We start from the raw sequence: 19,819 nt of genomic DNA, 5'->3' as shown, positions 1-19,819 counted from the left end.
AGCACATTCTTCCCCCGCTTAGGCATGTAGGATACTGCAATGGTAGTTTTCGTGAGGGTGAAGACAGATGACAGTATCAGAGGTAGCTCTGGTTTGTTTCTCCTGATTGTGCCAACCAGAGCTAGTTTTCTTCTGAGGAGTTCCTCTGCCAAGGTGAATGAAGTGAAAAAGTTGTCCCAAGGGACAGTGTGTCCTTGGAGCCCCTCTGTCAGTCAGAGTGTGACCATAATTCTCTGGTTAATTTCCCAGGAACTACCGGGTGGTTTTCCCGTGTAAACCCTCTAGGCATAGGAGGTTACCACATCACAGGTGACCAAGATTTTAATGCCGTACTTTGCAGGCTTGGTGGGAATATATTGTTGAAATCCACAACGACCTTTGAATACAACAAGCTGCTAATTGACACACACATCAACCCCTGGATTTAACAAGAGGGGGAGATGAGCCACCCACTTCTCCCAAAGGATGCAAAATGTGGCGAGCTTATCGTTCCTGAAGCATCCTGGGTGGGTGAGCCTGTCATCAAAGCAGATGTTAGCGCTGATATGAGTGTAGCAGTGGAGAGGCATCATAGCACGAAACATGGCCCGTCCTGTCTTGGCATCCCACATGCCACGTTTTGCTTCATGTCTTGACGGTGGATGCCAGCGTGAATCAGAATCCTAATGTAGGCTCTCATCTCCACTTCATCCACATCCCTACAATCCTCAAACCTTCGCCTCCCAGGCAGGTTTGTGTGGGTGCACAACAGCTGAATAATCTCCTCTGTTATAAACAGGTCAAAGGCAAACCTCAGGTTGCTGATGCGGGCAACTGCACGGTGGTCCCTGGGGTGATACCAGTGGGTACTGGATTGTAGTGCAGGCTCTCTTCAGCAGTGGGAAACCATATAATTTTCCCATGACGAGACATCCACACACCTGCCAGCTCCTCTGTCACTGCCATCAGGACATGTCCTCATCTTGGGAAGATGATGTCTCCTCCTCAAGCACAGAGGATTTCTCCCCATATTCACTGTCTGAGCCCATCACATACTCAAGTGCTTCAGTCAGTGAATACGACCTTCTCGCCATCTTGCCTGAGAGAAAATGATCTGGGAGCTGTTAGGCTCACTTAGAGCATTAGTACTGACTGCACCTGCATAAACTCGAGAACAGGTTTATAAACAGTAACTTTGTTTTTGTTTCCCCCAAAGGGAGAGCAGCTATTTGAGCATGTAAGGGCTATTGTATAGTTGTGTGTGGCATTCTTTTATGAAAAGATCAAAGCTACAGGTGCTTTAACCTGTGCATCAAAGCCAAGTTTGCCTTGGAAACTCAAAGCTCAATAGCCTGCACATGCACAAACACATATCATTATCTGACATCCTTAAGATCACACCTATGTCAAAATTATGTCATTCATTCGCTCCATTGGAGTGCAGTAAGCCATCATACGGCCCTAGTGGAAAGTAAGAATATTACCTGAAATTGCTCCTTTGGCCAAAAATGGACAAATGACTTGAATGAACTCCTGACTCCTGAGGCAGTTGTGGGGTACCGACAGGCCCGAAGGACAGCAGCCGCAGCTGTGGCAGAGGCAAAGCAGTGGGTGTGGGAGGAGTATGCGGCAAGGCCATGGAGAAGGACTTTCGGGTGGTGCCAAAGCGCTTTTGGAAAACCGTCCGCCACTTTAGAAGGGGGAGACGGTAAACCATCCAAGCTGTTTACAGCTTACACCCTCTGTAATGGAGACAGAGCTGGAGAATGAAGGGGTATCATCGCCGATTTTCCTGGGTGAAGTCACTGTGGTAATCAAACAACTCCACAGTGGCAAAGCCTCAAGGATCGATGAGATATCACCAGAAATATTGAAGGCTCTGGGTGTTGAGGGGCTGTCTTGGCTGACATACCTCCTCAACATTGCGTTGGGGTCAGGGTCGGTGCCGAAGGAGTGGCAAACAGGTGTGGTGGTCCCTCTCTTTGAAAAGGGAGACCAGAGTGTGTGTGCCAATTATAGAGGTATCACCCTACTCAGCCTGCCTGGGAAAGTCTACTCCAAGGTGCTGGAAAGGAAGGTCTGGCCGATTGTCGAGCTCGGATTGAAGAAGAACAATGCGGATTCCGTCCTGGTCATGGAACATCAGACCAGCTTTTTACTCTGGCAGGGGTCTTGGAGGGGGCCTGGGAGTACAATCTTCCAGTCCACATCTGTTTTGTGAATCTATAGAAGGTGTACGACCGGGTCCCCCCGCGATGTTCTGTGGGAGGCGCTGCAGAAGTATGGGGTGAGGGGGTCCTGTCTAAGGGCCATTGTTGGGACAGATGAAGTCTTTCATTGTGGATTTCAAAATGGACTCTGCACTGAACTCGGTGTCCCAGAATTCCCCATTCTTCATACCTAGGTGCAGAATTCAGGTTTGAGCTACTATTAGTCAGGGTGACAGACCCTTCTCTCTCTCTCACTCGACGCCCTCTGCCTCTTCAACTGCAGATCTTCAAGGGCTCCTCTCCACCTCCCCCCGACAGGGCTACCTGACCTCAAGATCTCTTCTTCTGGGCCCAACAAGCTGTGGAGAGCTGCAAGCTGCATTGGCAGCAGGCCCAAAGAATTTATCCTCACTGCAGTGACACAAGGTCCTGCCAAGCAACCAGCTTCCTCCTCTGCCGACTTTCATCAAACCTTGCACTGCAAGAACAGTTTGTTCAACTTTGGAGTCCCAACCTCCTCCTGCAACCACCAGCACCTACTCTTCAAAGACTGGTAACATTGAACTGGGCTTACATAGCATAGCATAGCACGGCTAAGCGGAGGACTTTAAACTCTGGTTGATGTGCTCAATTTATGTGTTTCTCCACTGTTTGGTGTTATTGTGATCTCAAATCAAGTTATTGTTAGTTTGCTTTCCTAGACGGCTAATTCGACGTTAGTCCCTCAGACTCAGGGTCTCTGCGTGCAACTAACCATCTTCTATAACCTGGCATCACGTCACAAACACACACATACACACACACACACAGGCAAACACACACACACACACACACACACACACACACACACACACACACACACACATTCCTTGAGGCTAGAGCATGTCACACCCACATATACACTTGCATATAGTACATATTAATTGGATTGTGTGTTTCCATCTTTGTTTTAAATAAAACATTTTGAACCTTCTTGCTGTCTATTTAATATCGTACAAGAGTGAATGTTGCCAACGTCTACACTGTCAAGAACTCCAAAATCCTTCAACCATTACTAACTGTTACTAAGTTATTAAGTTAATTATTAACCAGAGTTACAAACAGTTCAGTACATTTTTATGAGACTGATTTATTAAAATTGCTATCTTTTCCCTTCGTCAAGGGTGGTGCCCCGAGGTGATCTAATGCAAATTGGATCAAATTATTTATCATAATTAATAATTATCCCAAATAATCAATAATTATCATTGTTAGCCAAATTTAACCTAAATTTCCCTTTTATGTTGCATATAAACTCCTTAACCAGCAGATGACGTGGTTTTGATAGCATCATCGGCTGTAGATCTACAACGCTCACTGGTTCAGTTCGCAGCTGAGTGTGAAGCGACAGGGATGAGGATCAGCAGGCCACGGTTCTCAGTAGGAAACCGATGGATTGCCTACTCCAGGTGGGGAATGAGTCCTTGCCCCAAGTGCAGGAGTTCAAGTACCTCAGGGTTTTGTTCACGAGTGAGGGGATGATGGGGCGTGAGATCGACTGGAGAGTAGGAGCAGTGGGTATGGTGTTGCATGTACTTCATCGCACGGTTGTGACGAAAAGGGAGCTGAGCTGGAAGGCAAAGCTCTCAATCTTCATTCCTACCCTCACCTATGGTCATGAGCGATGGGTCAAGACCAAAAGAATGAGATCACGGGTACAAGCGGCTGAAATGGGTTTTCTCCGCAGGGTGGCTGGGGTCTCCCTTAGAGATAGGGTGAGAAGCTCAGCCATCAGGGAGGAACTTGGAGTAGAGCCAGTTGAGCTGGTTCGGGCATCTGATAAGGATGCCACCAGGGCACCTTCCTGGGGAGGTGTTCCTTGCACGTCCAACTGGGAGGACACCTAGGGGTAGACCCAGGACCAGGTGGAGGGATTATATCGCTTCTCTGGCCTGGAAGCGCCTGGGGATTCCCCAGACAGAGTTAGCTGATGTGGCCGGGGAAAGGGATGTCTGGGGTTCGCTACTGAAGCTGCTGCCCCCGCGACCCGATTTTAGATAAGCAGTTGACAATTGATGGATGAATGGAGTTTAGAATGAAAGCCATTTTACCTAAATTATATGATTTAATTTTTAAAAAATGTAGTTTTCATAGGTTTCAGTTGGACAAAAATATAGCAATAGAGACACGAGTTACAATTGGAGTCGGTCGGGCTCAGCTATTTTGCACAATGTGTGTCCTTCAAGGAATTTAGACGGTAAAAAATTCCAAGGGGTCATGTGGGTCATGTAACTTAAAATAACCCTGCTTGTAGTGTATTGTGAAAAACATGAGAAAACCCTGCCTGAATAAACTCAGTCCACTGCATACAATTTAAAGGTGTATTTACTCATTGCTTTAATACAGTTATAAAAAGACAATTGCAGTAGGTAGAGAAGGAAGACAACTGGGTAAAATGGAATTGTAGAATTAGAAATGTCATAGTCAATGGTTAAGTCCTTTGAGAGATGTACATAAAAAAAGTATGAAATTTGGTAGAGTTAAGGACAAAGGCTGAAAAAAACTGGATATTGGGCCATCATGAATTTTGAACATGGCAACCGTGGTGGCCATTTTAAAAATGGCTGCCACTGACAACGTCATTCAGATCAATTTTCTTATTTGCATGGTATAAAATATGATGTTGATGATCTTGTTAGTTAAATTTATTTACCATACCTAGTTTAAGGAAGTTTATACATGAAGAATACATATAAATCAATAAAAACTCAAGATGGTTGTCACGATCACCATGAACATTGTAATTAGGGCCAGAGCAGGTCTCTTCTTATACTATTGCTGAAAGTGGTGAGGGTTATCTGAGGGTCATTATGAACCATTTTGGATATGCCTGCCTGATGCAGGCCAGTCCAGCTATGAACTTATCTCCTGCAAATGTAAGAAGGGTTGTGTTAAGCAATGCAAGTGAAAAAGCTGCCTTATGGTGGTTACACACTACAGGATAATTGGGGCGATTTCTGTCCCGATTTCCCCCTTCCGATTAAAGCCTGCAAAGGCCTGATTATCTGATGTTTGCAAAGGACATCGTGTTTGATTTTCGTGTGTTGTGGGGTGTGTTAAGGAAGATTTTGTTCAGTCAGATCCGCTTGGAAGGCATCAAAAGGAGAGATCATAAATAATGAACATGTTTAATATTTGCGACTAGAAATCCTGTAGTGTGTGGGGTGTTCCGAGCGGAGCTGAGCACGCACAGCGTGTGTTGTCACGTGTACTGGACCAACAGCCAATCAAGACGCAAGCCTGCGAGTCAGCTGACAGAAGAGGAAGTAAACAAACAAAATACATTTCTGCCTCCTGTGTTTCTCTGTCAGCCTTTTATTTACTTGTTGCCATGGTGACTCGTAGTACCGGGGGCCAGAGCACACAGCGCTGCTCTCGAAGCTATTTGTAATACTTGTGACAATTTTTGCTCACCTCCAACTCGTGCTGTAACGCATACAGCCCACACTCTCACTGTCTCTATGACTTTTTCCATAGTCGTTTTGTTTTGGTTTTGGTTTTTTCAGCCAGTAATAGGCCTAAAACAACCACCACTGCACCGTGTTTGTTTACACTGAAGTCACATTTGACCATGCGAGATTTGCAATATTGAGCGTGAAGAACCTGATACTCTGTTGAAGAATCGATTAGTGTGTGGTGTGCACTACAGAGAACACCACACACTATAAGATCAGCAGAGAGAGATCTTGTGCGATCTGTCTTTTGATGTCATCAAGTGTGTGGTCTCCTAATGTGTGAAGGTTTGAAAAATCCTGTAGTGTGTACCAACCTTTAGACTACACAGCTCTCTGTTACTGTGAAGCTGATTGCTGAGAGTCTTCCACAATTCACCCCATGTTTGGACAGTTACTATTGTCAGTTAGGCCTATCTTGCACTGTGAGGCTACATACTAAAGTTGCCACCTGAATTCCTAATCATCAAAATGTGTGATTTGACCCAAATATCATTCATATCACAGGAATCCATGCAACTTTGAGGCAGTTATGATTTTCAAACCAGTCATTACGGTGGCCCAGAGGTGTCAGGCCAAATACAAAAGCCACAACACAGATATGAAAGCCACAACACAAATACAAAAGCCACAACACAAACATGAAAGCCACAACACAAATACAAAAGCCACAACGGAAGTGACCCACAACGGAATGACCCACAATGGAAGTGAACGGCAATGGAAGTGAACAGCAACGGATGTTGACAATGCAGCGGATTGTTGCTGGCATTTGTGGACCCGTGTGCCGGCTGTCTCTGGGCAATACAGAGTCCAACTTAGTCATTGACTTTATTCCAGGCTCTCTCCTGTTTTGTCCAAGTCTCTGTGTATCTGTTTCTGTCCCGAAGCTCCTGAAGCTCCCGAGCTCCGGTCTCTGTATGCGTATGGAGTGTGGTAGTATAGTTCGGAGCTAACGAGCTTCGAGGCACTGAGCACAGAGCATTAGCCTAAGTTAGCACAACAACAGAACAGCAGGCTTTTCTCGCTTGTTGAAAAAAAAATAATAATAATCGTTTCACAGCCCTACTACATATATATATATATATATATATATATATATATATATATATATATATATATATATATATATATATATATATATATATAGTAAGTGGTGAGTTTTCGAGCAAGTTAAATGACATTTGTGGCCCGGAAAAGTCTTCTATTTTTTTTCCTCGTTGACTGTTATATTATATATTATATTATATTTGAAAATACACCAAAATTTGTATCCCCCCAAAAGTTAAGATATTTTAGTGCTTTTATGGGCTCTCAGACCAAAATGGCTCAGTGGCGCCATCCGCAGGTTGGTTTTTGTGGCCTCGCCCATAGGGAAATTTTTACCTAGAGACATGAAATTTGGTAGACATGTTCATCTTCCCCAGACCCACAAAAAAGTCTCTTGCAGACCCATGCCACGCCCCACAGGAAGTCTGCCATTTTGATTTGAATTTTTGATATTGGGCGATTTACTCACCTCGCATTTGAACGAACTCGTCCTAGGGATTTCGCCCAATTGACTTCAAATTCAGTACAGATCATCTAGAGACCATGCTGATCAGTTATTAAAAGAATTTCTCTAGGTCAAAAGGTGTGACCTGTAGAGCCCCGCAAAGTTTGGTGACTTTAGGCAAATTTTTTTTAAAAAAAAAACACCTATGTAGCAATTGGAAATTTAGATGGATCGATCCTTTGCAATGAAATTATGTTAGCCTTTTTGATGGCTTTAACCCATGCTTCATCCCAGCTGCTTCAGATGTGACATTCCTGGCCAGGACCCCGCGGCCTGGGAAAGTCAAAGGAGACTGAAATTGGAACTCATTGACATTTTGTGCTGATTTTCATGAAAAAGTGTTAAGCTATCACATACTTTATCCTCTGACCTGTCTGTCACGTCTAAAGTTAAAGGGCAAATTTCTCCCAATCTCTTGTTCAAAAACTAGAACAACACAACTTGATTCAAATGAAAAAACAAAACAAAAACACAGCACTCCAGCACGTGTGCCCTAGAGCATGCTCTGGAGCGCCTATGGTGTGTGTGTGTGTGGGGGATGGAGCAGGGGAGTGGAGGTGAGGGAGCAGAGGGGCGCCTAGTAAGTGACACTGAGCTTATGGGACAGCTTTTGACACTGCAATCACTACATGGCGTGTGTATTTGAATAATGAGACCCAACCTGTTCATCTCTTTCTAACTTAGTTGAGGCTAGAAGCTACAAGCTACTGAATTAGCTAACATTCTCCATTGGAGTTCTGCTCTTAACACATTTTGTATCATGGAGGTAAACCAGCACATGGCTCTTTGGTATGTGCTGTGTGAAAACTTTGAATGTTTGCTGCTCTATATTGAACCTGTTGGGCAGGACTGAGCCCCGAAGAGTGTGAAACTATTTTAAACAGATATGAAATAGTGGCTTGAGTCATGAGTCATGAGTTAACACTTAATTGTATAGGCAGATGAAGCAGTGCATTATGATGGCCTTTGTACGGTTAGTGGAGGCTGTTAGAACTTATCATTTGCAGGCAAATCTGTGGCAAAATAGTAGGAATGTTTGCTGCGCTCCCTGGATCTTGCTGAGGAAAATGGAAGTCAACATCTCTTCCAAATTTCCCTTGTATGATCTCTGAGCTGCACAGAACACATTCCCAGAAAGTGCCCCCTATTGGCAACAAGATTCACCATTGTGGTCAACCTGAGGAATCACATAGTAACATATCATGTGTGTACACCGAGACGTGTGAGCACGATGCAACCGTGTGATGTGAGAGCGGCACAGTGTCTCAGCCGATACGGGTGTCAGCAGGCATGTGCCCCGACATGTGTGCGCCCCAACTTAACCCATGCTTCATGACAGCTGCTTCAGAGGTGATGCACGTGGACAGAGCCATGCCCAGAAAGCCTCCATACACTCAGGGCGCCATCGCAAGGACCCCGCGGCGGCGCGGGGTCGTGAGGGCCCGTTCAACGCCGCTTGCGGCTTTAATTTTAACTTGATTTTACAAGCTTTGAGTGTTACAAAGTCAAAGCACATCATTGCATAACAGTGGTTTGTTCTATGGCTCAGTAAAAAGGTCAGTTCTTAAGGGGGCTAATAATACTGACCCTGGTTATTTATTTTTATTTTTTTTAATAATTCTGTTATTCGGTGCAAATAGAAATAATTTATACTTTCTAAAGAAAACTAGCATGTTCAGAGATTATATGTTGAAATTTCCATGCTCTGTTAAAAAAGCACTTGGGAAAATTCTGAAAAAAACTGGGGAGCAGACCTGAGCACTGCTGTTGGGGCTGCAGCCCCAGCTCGGAATGACAGAACAAGTGAGAAAAGCCTGCTGTTCTATTGTTGTGCTAACTGGGGCTAATGCTCCGTGCTCGGCGCCCCGAAGCTCGTTAGCTCTGAACTATACTACCACACTCCATACGCATACAGAGACCGGAGCTCGGGAGTTCCAGGACAGAAATAGATACACAGAGACTTGGACAAAACAGGAGAAAGCCTGGAATAAAGTCAGCGACTAAGTTGGACTCTATATTGCCCAGAGACAGCCGGCACACAGGTCCAAAAATGCATCGAGTTGCGATGGCCCAATATCTTTTTTTTTTTTTTTTTGAATGTTTTTCTCACAATGTGCATGATTCTTTGGAATTATGCTGTTAAGTTGCCCCGCTAAATATATAATTTCTACATATTTATTTTAACTGTTTATTTTTTCCATTCATTTTCAGTTTTCTGTCATTGTTTGGTTAGGCTATGGAACAAAATGTTTTGGTGATGTTTATGGAACAAAATTACTTGATGAAGTAATGGCAACAACAGAAAAATTTAGTGAGGTTTAGGGAACAAAACACATGGTGAGCTGAGGAACAAAACATATTGTGAGCTTCAGGGAACAAAATACGAGGTAAGGTTAAATTAACAAAAAGCCTCAGTAAGGTTTAGGGAACAACACATTTGTTGAAGTTTAGGAAGTAAAAATACTCAGGGGACAAAATACAAAGGCTAGGTTTAGGGAACAAATGAAGTTCGGGGAACAAAAAAAACTTAGTGAGGTATAGAGAACACAAATATTTGGGGAGGTTTAGGGAATTAAAATACCTGGTGAGGCATAAGGAACAAAACTACTTGGTTAACCAACAAAAACACTTGGTGAGGTTTTGGGAACACAAATAGTTGTTGAGATTTTAGGAACATAATAATATTGATAATTGATAATTTCACCCTGTTCATTGCAACACTCACTAAATTATATTGAGATGTCAATGATAGGATTAGGAATGAAAATAATGTCTCTGCTGGTTTTAGGACTTACTGGGCTCGGGGGGGCAGGGCATCATTTCCTCGTTGGATGGCTCTGGGGAGCCATTCTCCAAGTGTCTGAAAGACAGAAGAAAACCAAGCAATTTCTTTAATTGATAGTCGTTGCCTTACCAACTGATTATCGATTATCATTGATTTGATTGATCTATGTTCAATGTAAAATCAGAGTAGGATATATTAGGAATAAAAAAAACAAAACAGAAAAATAAACACAAGGTAACATGAATGATAACATAATAATGACTTCTTTGTCAATAGTGAAGCTCCTGCCTGTCCATATTGAGGCTGCTAAAAGCCTAAAATGTAATATAATTTTGAATGGACTGTATTTTTGTATTTTATAAATTAAACATGATTATTTGTCATTCCAGTTTGTATCTTATTTTGAAATATTTGATAAGTAAGTATTTGTAATTGTAAAAGGCGATTAACAGATTAATGGTTAGTCATTAACATTCTTTCTCACTGGTGTACGACCATAGTTACTTTAAAATAATAAGAGAACATTAGTACCTGTTAGGCACAGAGATGCAGACAGGAGCCTGACTCAGGCAGAGGTTTGACGAAGGTATCTGATAGTCGTCTTCCACCCTTTCCATCGAACCCAGCTGTTGTTCTACCACAGGACTGCTGAAAGGGTTTGAGGGTCTGTAAAAGTGACCATACTTTGTCAATACTTTAAATCAGTATCAATGGCACAGCTTCTACATTCAACCTGCAATCACTGATAGATTCATAATTCCATTTGTACTGTAGAGCTCAGCATCTCCTGTTTAAAGACAAACCAGCAGGTAATTCACATAGAAAGCCGGCGCCACAGATCCTAAAGAGGTGTGGTGGGTAGGTGTCATGACTGTGGTGGCCAGCGTCCTCTTTTATGCTGTGGTTTGCTGGGGAGGAAGCAGCAAGAAGAGAGCTGGCGGACTGGACAGAGTGGTGAGGAGAGCTGGCTTAGTTGTGGGCACAGAGCTGGACTCTCTGGTGACAGTGGCAGAAAGAAGGACCCTGGACAAACTGCTGTCCATACTGGACAACGCCCACCAGGCAGAGAAGTGTGTTCAGTGGCAGATTGCTGTTCCAGTCCAACTCTCCACCAACAGACTCAAAAACTATTTTGTCCCCCTGGCCATCAGACTGTACAACAGCTCTCAGTAGGGAGGACACTGTCTACTTAACGTATGTCTAATGTACGTTTTGTATTTTGTATGCTACTGGACCCTTGAATGTCCCTCAGGATAAATAAAGTATCTATCTATCTATCTATCTATCTATCTATCTATCTATCTATCTATCTATCTATCTATCTATCTATCTATCTATCTATCTATCTGTTTCCCCAGGTGTCCTCCTGTTAATCTAAACATGTACTCGCTGACTGTTGTCAACATAATATGTTGTTTTTGAGGTACTAGTCCACCAAACATCTTGGGAAGTGAGAAAGTTAAATTTTTTGCTCTAATTACAAAATTACTTAATGGAAGGAGTTTTTTTGCCAGGGACAGACATTGTTTATCAGGCAGAAATGTGATTAAGAGTCGGTAGGACAGGCGACACTTCTCCAGGTATATCTGTGGTACTTTTATCCTCACCACGCAGTTTGGCCATGTAACATTGCTTTATGGGACATTTCTCTTTATTTTATTGAGTGAATTATCTGTTTATTGTGAACACCATCAAACCGACCACCCCACTCCGCGCTGCTGGCTTCTCCATTCACACAGGTTCAGCAAGCCAATGCTGCGCCTCTGATACTACCTCTGGAGCCGCATCAGCGCTGGAGCAAAATTTCACTGCTCACAGTATCTGAGACTTTTATACAGAGGAGGATACAGAGAATTGGTGCAGGATTCCCACACTGAAAGGGCAGTGTCAATGAGGCTAGTATTCGCAGTTAAGCATGTTCTGCAATGCCAGTGTGCAAAAAGAAGAAGCTCTTGCTCAGGACTATAAACAGGCATGAAAATGGGTCAGGGGTGAAAAAGGTGAGGATGATATGACCCCTCTGGCGAGGTCTGGGGGCATGGTTCCCCGGAAGAAAATTTTGAATATTTCATTTAAAAGCATCAATCTGATGCATTTTGAGAGAAAGATCAAGCAGAATTACAAGACTGTATGAATGTATAATTAAGTATCTATCTATACATTCTATATAGGAAATGAGACTGACAACTTCTCTCATGAAATGCGCAACAGCACAACTTTAATAGTGCAATCTGCAGCAGAATAAAAAAAGCAAGCCCTTAAAGAGTGTGTTTTGACAAGATGAAAATGGGTTTTGAAGAAATTGCTGTCTCTCTGCTTGGAAGAAAGGTGCTGGCTACAGTGTGTTGATGCTATGACCTGCACCTTCTTCCTGTGCACTTTAGTTTGACAGTGTGCCGCGGTGCGTGGCTGCCCTTGTTTGCATAGGTAATAGCAGTTGTTGTACTGGGCAGCAAGCTGCCAATTTGGCCATCCTTTTTGCGGCTAGGTCTGTGGATTTAGACTGAGGGCGATATATTGGGGGTCTGTTTTGGTTCGCCAATTTGTCGCCTCGGAGGGTACCCTTTTTTCCACCTCCATTGCTAATGTCATCTAAATCGATGTGCTGGCCAGTGCGTGAGTTGGGCAGAGGTGTCGAAGATGTGTACTGTTGGGTGACTCACAGCCAGGAGTTTTAAAAACAGGAAACAGCTGATCACAGCAATCAGTCGATCACTTCATCTGCCGATATCAAGAAGAGCAACTGGACAGCCACTGAGATCCAGCAAGCTGCAAACGGACGCTACTTTCAAATTAAAAGCCCCCAGCTAAGAACCCAGTTCTAACTCCTATGGGGTGCAATGTAAAGCTCTTATTTTGAAGACAAATTTGTTGTCTTTCTGACAGAGAATGCGACATGCTTACTGATCTTCCTGAACACATCTGCTAGATGGAAATAGAAAATGAGTTGTAGAGATTTTAGAAAAGTTGTTATTATCGAATTCAAGGCTCCCGTCCGACGACTGGAATTACACATGTGGATTCACATAGGTCATTTTGGTTTCAAAACAGTGAACTTTGCTGAAAGGTGAGTGATTTTCATGCACGTTTAAACCTCGACTGAAGTTTGCTGCTGATCACATGGACAAAGAAAAAACTTATGGATGAAAACTCTGTGAGATGAAACAATGAAACACATGTGTGGACGTGTGTCGGAAAAACAGCTGAGTGACATCCTAACCTCTCTCTCTACTGCTCAGTGCACAGGTCTCATTGAGCAAATAATAAGCCATGAAGTGTAGCCTATCAGCAGCCCAATGTAAGAAATAACTGGAATTATTATTAACATCTCTTTCTAAAAGAATAAAGGTCTCTTAAACTGCACTGATCATGGTTTCAAACTCTTTATAGTGCCACAGAAGAAGACAACAGACCACAACCATTGTCCCAAGACTTTCCATTTTGTCCACTAATAAAAACGTGCAAAAACCCTTCCCTTCTGCTGCATGGTTGTTTACCTATTGTATGTGTTACACTATAATATTGTTTTTTTTTGATAACATACAAAGTACTGTTGTTCCTGCTGTGTCTTTTGTAGGTAATGATTAAACCAGGCAACAATGAAGGAACTGCTAACCTCGAATGATTCAGGGAACTGTTGGCCAATCAGTAACAAGGAACAGCTGAATGGTCAACCACCACTGTTACATACTAAACATGAGCATGCGATTTCATAATACTGTGGGCCATGATTTGAACTAGAGGGGCGTAGAGGTTAAAAATACGGTGGATTTCAAATCAAATGGGATCTTGGCTCAACAGAATTCAGTGGCTTTATTCAGCTTCTTCAACAAATATAGGCCATTTAAACACAAATCTCAAATCTGAACTTAAACTCAAGAAAAGATGTATATACAACCTAAGGAATTAAACTACCAGGTGAATCTTCAAGCAAATGAACTCCTGTATATATAACATGACTTCCATTTCAATCCATCCTCTGATGAAGACCACTTGGCAGAAACGTTAGGATCTTGGTTGACAGGTTGACCACAATTGAGATTGGTCAACTCTGTCTTGAAAATGTCGCGTGTTACCTTTATATCTTTGGGTATTCGGCAGTTGAACTTTGGTTTAGCACCACAAAATAATACAATGTGAAGGCACATCCAAGAGACAAATCATAAACACCGTCACTGATTCGATTAAAACACGTACACAGTCTTATCGCTTGTCCAAGTTGTAGGAACAACAAATAATTTAATTAGGACAGAAAAGTCAGATTTTGCTTGGACAATTAGGACAAAAAGGTCAGATTTTGCTTGGACAAAAGTCTTGTTGCATACAAAAACTAATGTACAGTAGAAATTATACTTCATTTTGAATACACAAACAGCCAACAAAAACATCATAACATAAAGTCAAAAATAATCAATGTTGTGTATAACGCCCATGAACTTGGAGGACTGCATCCATTCGTCTCAGCAATGACTCAAATAACTTATTGATGAAGTCATCTGGAATGGCAAAGAAAGCAGTCCTGCAGGACTCCCAGAGTTCATCAAGATTCTTTGTTTTCATCTTCCAAGCCTCCTCCTTCATCTTACCCCAGACATGCTCAATAATGTTCATGTCTGGTGATTGGGCTGGCCAATCCTGGAGCACCTTGACCTTCTTCGCTTTCAGGAACTTTGATGTGGAGTCTTAAGTATGAGAAGGAGCACTATCCTGCTGAAGAATTTGCCCTCTCTGGTGGTTTGAAATGTAATGGGCAGCAAGAATTGCTGATGCTGCCATACCACTCTACAGATCTCTTGCACACCCCTGTGCTGGATGTATCACCAAACCATGATTTTTCCTCCATCAAACTTGACTGTTTTCTGGGTGAATCTTGGGTCCATGCAGGTTCAAACAGGTCTTCTGCAGTATTTGCGGTGACTGGGATGCAGTTCAATGGATGATTCATCAGAAAAATCAACCTTCTGCCACTTTTCCACTTTCCATCCTTTCTGCAGGCTGTGGGCCTTGGCAAATGGAACACGAAACTTTTATTGTCTTCTGTTTAATGCTGGTTTGTGAGCTGTCATTCAGCCATGGAGACCACTGCATGAGAGAATTCACCAAACTGTTCTTGTAGATACAGGGGTTTCTGGTGACCAGTTCTCATGTAGCTCTGCTGGAGTTAGAAAAGGGCTGGCCCTGGACAGCCGAAGCAACAAACAGTCCTCTCAAACAGTTGTCTTACAGGGTCTGCCTGACCTAGGCTTGTCGTGAACGTCACCAGTTTCTTCAAATCTTTTTGTACCTGTCTCCACTTGACGTTTGGATACATGGAAGTTGTCTGCCACCTCAGCAGCAGACTTGGTCTTCAGGCTCTTGATGATCAGCACTTTGGTCTGTGGTCGAATCTTTGGCATGCTGATAGAGGGGAGGTTGCACTTTACATGAAGGTCTGGTGTGCCCTTCTTTTTATTCACCTAGGAATGTGTTAATTACAGTATTTGTCACAGATGGAGCTCCAATCTGTGATAGGCTGAATCGTTTAAAGACACAACAAGACTTTTGTCAAAGCAAAATCTGACCTTTCTGTCCTAATTGAATGCTAAAAATAAATGAATGATACACAACTTTATTTTGGTATAATAAGCACAATCTAGGGAACTTTGCCTTTCATATAAGCTATTTTTGATTGCAATTTATCAACTACAAGCGGTTCCTAAAACTTGGATAAGCGACAAGACTTTTGTCAGGGACTGTAGACTACATGCACTCTATCTACAAAAAAAATGCGTGTCAGTGTGACCTAATCACATCAGGAGTGCTAAGATAATTATTCTTTGATCCTACATTTCTAAAGCTTCATAATGACTTTCACAATTTAAACTGAGATTAGGCATACATTATATGCAACAAACATTTCAGTGGAACTGCTCTAACAAACCAACAGCTATCTGTGTGCACAGAGTCACAGTAATATAAATAAAGGTCATGCAGGGTTATTCTAAACTGATGGGGACTTAATTCTGTGTAATATTTGACTGTCAGGGCATAAATCGCTGTCAAAAGAAACTACTGAAACTACCCTATGTGCAGTAGATGGAGGGAAACCTGTTGAAGAAAACCTGCTAGCTATCAGGTTAGCTTCACAGATGCAGCTACCTCATTAACTGGCCAAGGGGTCAAGTTACCTCTCTATCTGGAGATGTAAGTCCACATTGAACTTTTGATTTATTTCACTAATTAAAATCATTTTTATTTTTTAGCACTAACCACGTGTAGCACAAGTACACATCTGGATAAATAATTGGACACATGGTTTTTGGAGTCATGTAACATGTTCAGTTTATTATAATTCTTTGACAGCAGTTTCCCGAGCACACACATTTTGCTATATATTCATTAACTTGAGTTGGGGGGTTGTTGCTGAAGGTGTCTGACTGGCTGACAAAATGAGTTCCAGCTGCTTCAGGCCTGCTTAAATGGCACTGATTGTCAATAGAGTGTTTCATTCATTTTCTTTAATTGGTTTGTCTTGGTCAATATTTGATAGCGCTAATAACATGTTTTGTGGTCATTATTGTTATTGTCAGCGGCTATACATTCCCCCATGTCTCTGTTTGTTCAGTTTATCTTGTGCTTTAGTGAAGTTCTTTTAAGTTGAGTTTTGTATGGGCTTACAAATTCAGCAGCCACTTTTACTCTATGTCCCCTGCTACTCAAGCACACCTTGCCCATAATAGAGAAAAGGGAGTGTGGGGTTTGGATTCAGTGCAGCAGGCTGCAAGAGAATCTCCACCAGTGGGACAAAACATCACAAAAACACTGTGACTGCCCCAGGCAGAGAGGAAAGAGAGGCGACATCCTAGCTAAGCTGACCCGACTTGGACCAAGAGATGTTTCTCTACCAAGCCTTCTTCTGGTTAATGTCTGGTCGCAGGAGATTTAAGTGGAGGTAAGGTGCGGCTCAGGCTTACTCAGTAAGGGAAATAAGAGACAGCAGCAACATGAATAAACAACCAGATGGAATTTTCATGTTCAGTGATATTATTTATCAGCAAACCTGATGAAGATATTTTGATCATAAAGACAGTAAGATCCAGATGGAGAGGTGAGGGCTCCAATCAAAGCCAAAAAAGAGCCATCACAGAAAATGAGAGTTGTAGAAATCTACGTCAAAGGAAACCTGAAAGCTGTTATCAAGGAGGCAAAGAGGAGACATCGCCAGAGACTTGAGAGGAACCCTAACACCAAAAGCACTATAGATATGTGGTGGGTGATTCAATGTCTCATTGGCTAAAAAAGCCAGCATGCTCCCATCCTGTGTGAGGCCACGTTCCCAGATGAGCTGAAGACAAATTTGTGCTTGCTTTAATCTCCTCAACAAAGACTAAGCTGTAAAGTGATATTGCAAGACACCCAGAGGCCCAAAGCCTCTCAAGGGCTCACCAGGTGTGGGTAAGTCTCCCATGAGGGTGGACCAGTAAGCAAACACATTGCTAAAACAGTCCAGCAAAGTGCCCCTTTGTTACCTGTGTTGACAGGAAGGTAACACAAAACCCAATGTGCCAAAAAACCCTTCTAGGCTTTCACAAATATGTGTCTCACCTCGTAGAAATGACCATAAATCTAACATTGACAAACAAAAGATAATAACTACCATAAATAAAGGGAAACCTGAAGGCCTTGATTGACTCTGGCAGTGATTGGATCCTGTTGTACAGGTATTTGGTACAGGTTTGTACCATTTATTGTTTTCAGCACTCTTACACCATTCCAATCTGCTGTGTGCACCAGCATGAGAAGCCTTACCCCACTGCTGACATTTACTCTGAAGTGCAAAGACAGCCCTACCCTTTGAACACTGGAGTTGCTTTAAGAACAGTCTTTTCCTGTAGTGTGGGGTAGTGACCTGCCAATCTTGTTTGATTTGCTACCAAACCTGAATTTGTAATGTTGGAGTCACCTGAGCCCAAGAAAGGGGGTGGATGAGCCACCTGTGGCCCTTTTTACAATGCAGGGCAAGATATCCAGCCAATCATTCAAGCAATCAGATGAGATTGCTCAAAATATTTTGCAACGCTAAACTTTTTCAGTAGAACCAGAGCTTCTGTCACACAGCGGTGAAGGGTGTCTTGGCAAGGCTTTTTTGTCTTGCGAATTTCATGTTTTATTTTGAAAAATAACTGTCCTCTCATTTTAGGTCACTTGCCCTTCCTCTTGTGTCACCAGTCTGGCGTCTCCCCGATCCCTGATTGTTTCCACCTATGTCACCCCTCCTCATGTGTATATAGTCCTCATCTTCCCCTGTCCTTGTTGCTAGTCCTTCGTATACCTCCAGCCCATGATCACAGCCCTTGATTCAAACCAAGTTATCATTTGTATTCTAGATTCCTCTATTTTCTCCTCAAGAAGAGTGATTTTTTTTTTCCAGCTCTGTTTTGAAGTTGTCTGTTGTTTGGTTTTCCTCCTCTTGGAGCGGTTTCTGTTTTCTTGTCATTTCTTTGTAGTGATTATTCCCTACCTTTGGAGTGTTTTCTGTTCTTTGTTATGTTGGTTGTAGTGCAGTTTAGTATAAGTTTTGTTGGCTAAGTATCTTCCCTTTTGGAGCGTCTTCTGTTGTTAATTTTTCATAGTTAGTCCTCAATAGAGTAGACCAGTTTTCAGCCTATTATTTTACCTCCGTTTGGAGTGATTTTCTGTTTCTGTGTTCTTGAGTTTTGCTATTCCCTTGTCCCCTTCCCCTTCCCCTTTTTTCCCTTTCCTGTTTCTAGAGTTAGTAGTGTTCATAGCCCATTGTGTTGTCACTCTTTCTTAGGAGTTGATCCAGGAATTATGGGAATAAAGCTTGGTTATACTGTTCTCGCTCTACTTCAGAGTCCTCCTTCCAGCCTCGGCCTGACAGTATACTCTGGCCAGTATGGAACCAGCGGAGGCAGAACAGTTGTCGGGGGTCCTGCATGCCCAAGAAGTCCACATTTCACGTCAGAAGGAATTCCAGACAGCCATGGTGGTGCAAATGGGCCAGCTCACATCTCAACTACACGAGCTGCTCGCACAAATCCCTCGACCCACCGTCCCGGCTCCTGTACCGACTCCGCCCACTCTGCATGTCGGAGCCGGAAGTAAGTTGGCTCCACCAGCGCAGTGTTCCGGAGAACCAGGACTGTGTAAGACATTTATCATAGACTGTTCAATTCATTTTGAATTAACCCCCCACGCATTCCCTACTGACCGCTCTAGGATCTCTTTCATGATCTCGCACCTAACTGGGACAGCCAAACCCCAGGCATCAGCCGAATGGAGCAGAGGGTTGACTATCTGTAACACTCTCAATGACTTTCAGGCGACGCTAAGAGGACCTTTGATCCAGTGGCTGATGACCAGGAGAAAGTGCATGAGTTAAGTGGGCTGAGGCAAGGCAAATACTCTGTGTGTGATTATGCTATCCGTTTTCGCACTCCTGTGGCCGAGAGCGGGTGGAACTCCACAGCTCTTTATAATGAGTTTTTGAAGGGGCTGGCAGATCTGATCCAAGATCTTCTTGTCACTCTAGATTTACCTACAGGATTAGACAATCTCATCGCGCTCGCCATTCAGACAGATAATCAACTCCGGCAGCTCAGACCAGGGAGGAAAAACCTCCACCGCGGAAGGAGCACTGTCCTCTCCTACCCCGAGCCGCCCGGAGCTTCATCGCTCCCTGCCGGGCGCAGGGATACATCATCACATCATCACCCCCCTATGGAGGGAGAGGGTGAATCCATGCAACTGGGCAGAGCATGACTGATGGAGGAGGAAAGGCGGAGACAGCAGCTGGAGG

The 19,819-nt window shown here is 43.1% G+C and overlaps 1 protein-coding gene across 5 annotated transcripts in view; it reads right to left on the bottom strand.

Annotated features, from left to right (window-relative positions):
* The window catches only part of cblb (Cbl proto-oncogene B, E3 ubiquitin protein ligase), a 128,871-nt gene that overhangs the window by 15,644 nt on the left and 93,408 nt on the right, over positions 1–19,819 (bottom strand). For all 5 annotated transcript variants that reach the window (XM_037120431.1, XM_037120432.1, XM_037120434.1 and 2 more), the window contains 2 exons: positions 10,552–10,686; positions 10,031–10,095 (listed from right to left, as the gene is read on the bottom strand). In XM_037120431.1, the coding sequence (XP_036976326.1) occupies positions 10,031–10,095; positions 10,552–10,686 (200 nt within the window). The remainder of the gene's footprint in view (positions 1–10,030; positions 10,096–10,551; positions 10,687–19,819) is intronic.

The sequence above is a fragment of the Acanthopagrus latus genome, chromosome 13 (assembly GCF_904848185.1).
Source record: "Acanthopagrus latus isolate v.2019 chromosome 13, fAcaLat1.1, whole genome shotgun sequence".
NCBI classification, from domain to species: Eukaryota; Metazoa; Chordata; class Actinopteri; order Spariformes; family Sparidae; genus Acanthopagrus; species Acanthopagrus latus.
Note: the sequence above shows the minus strand (reverse complement) of the source record. Positions and strands in the feature narration are given on the sequence as shown.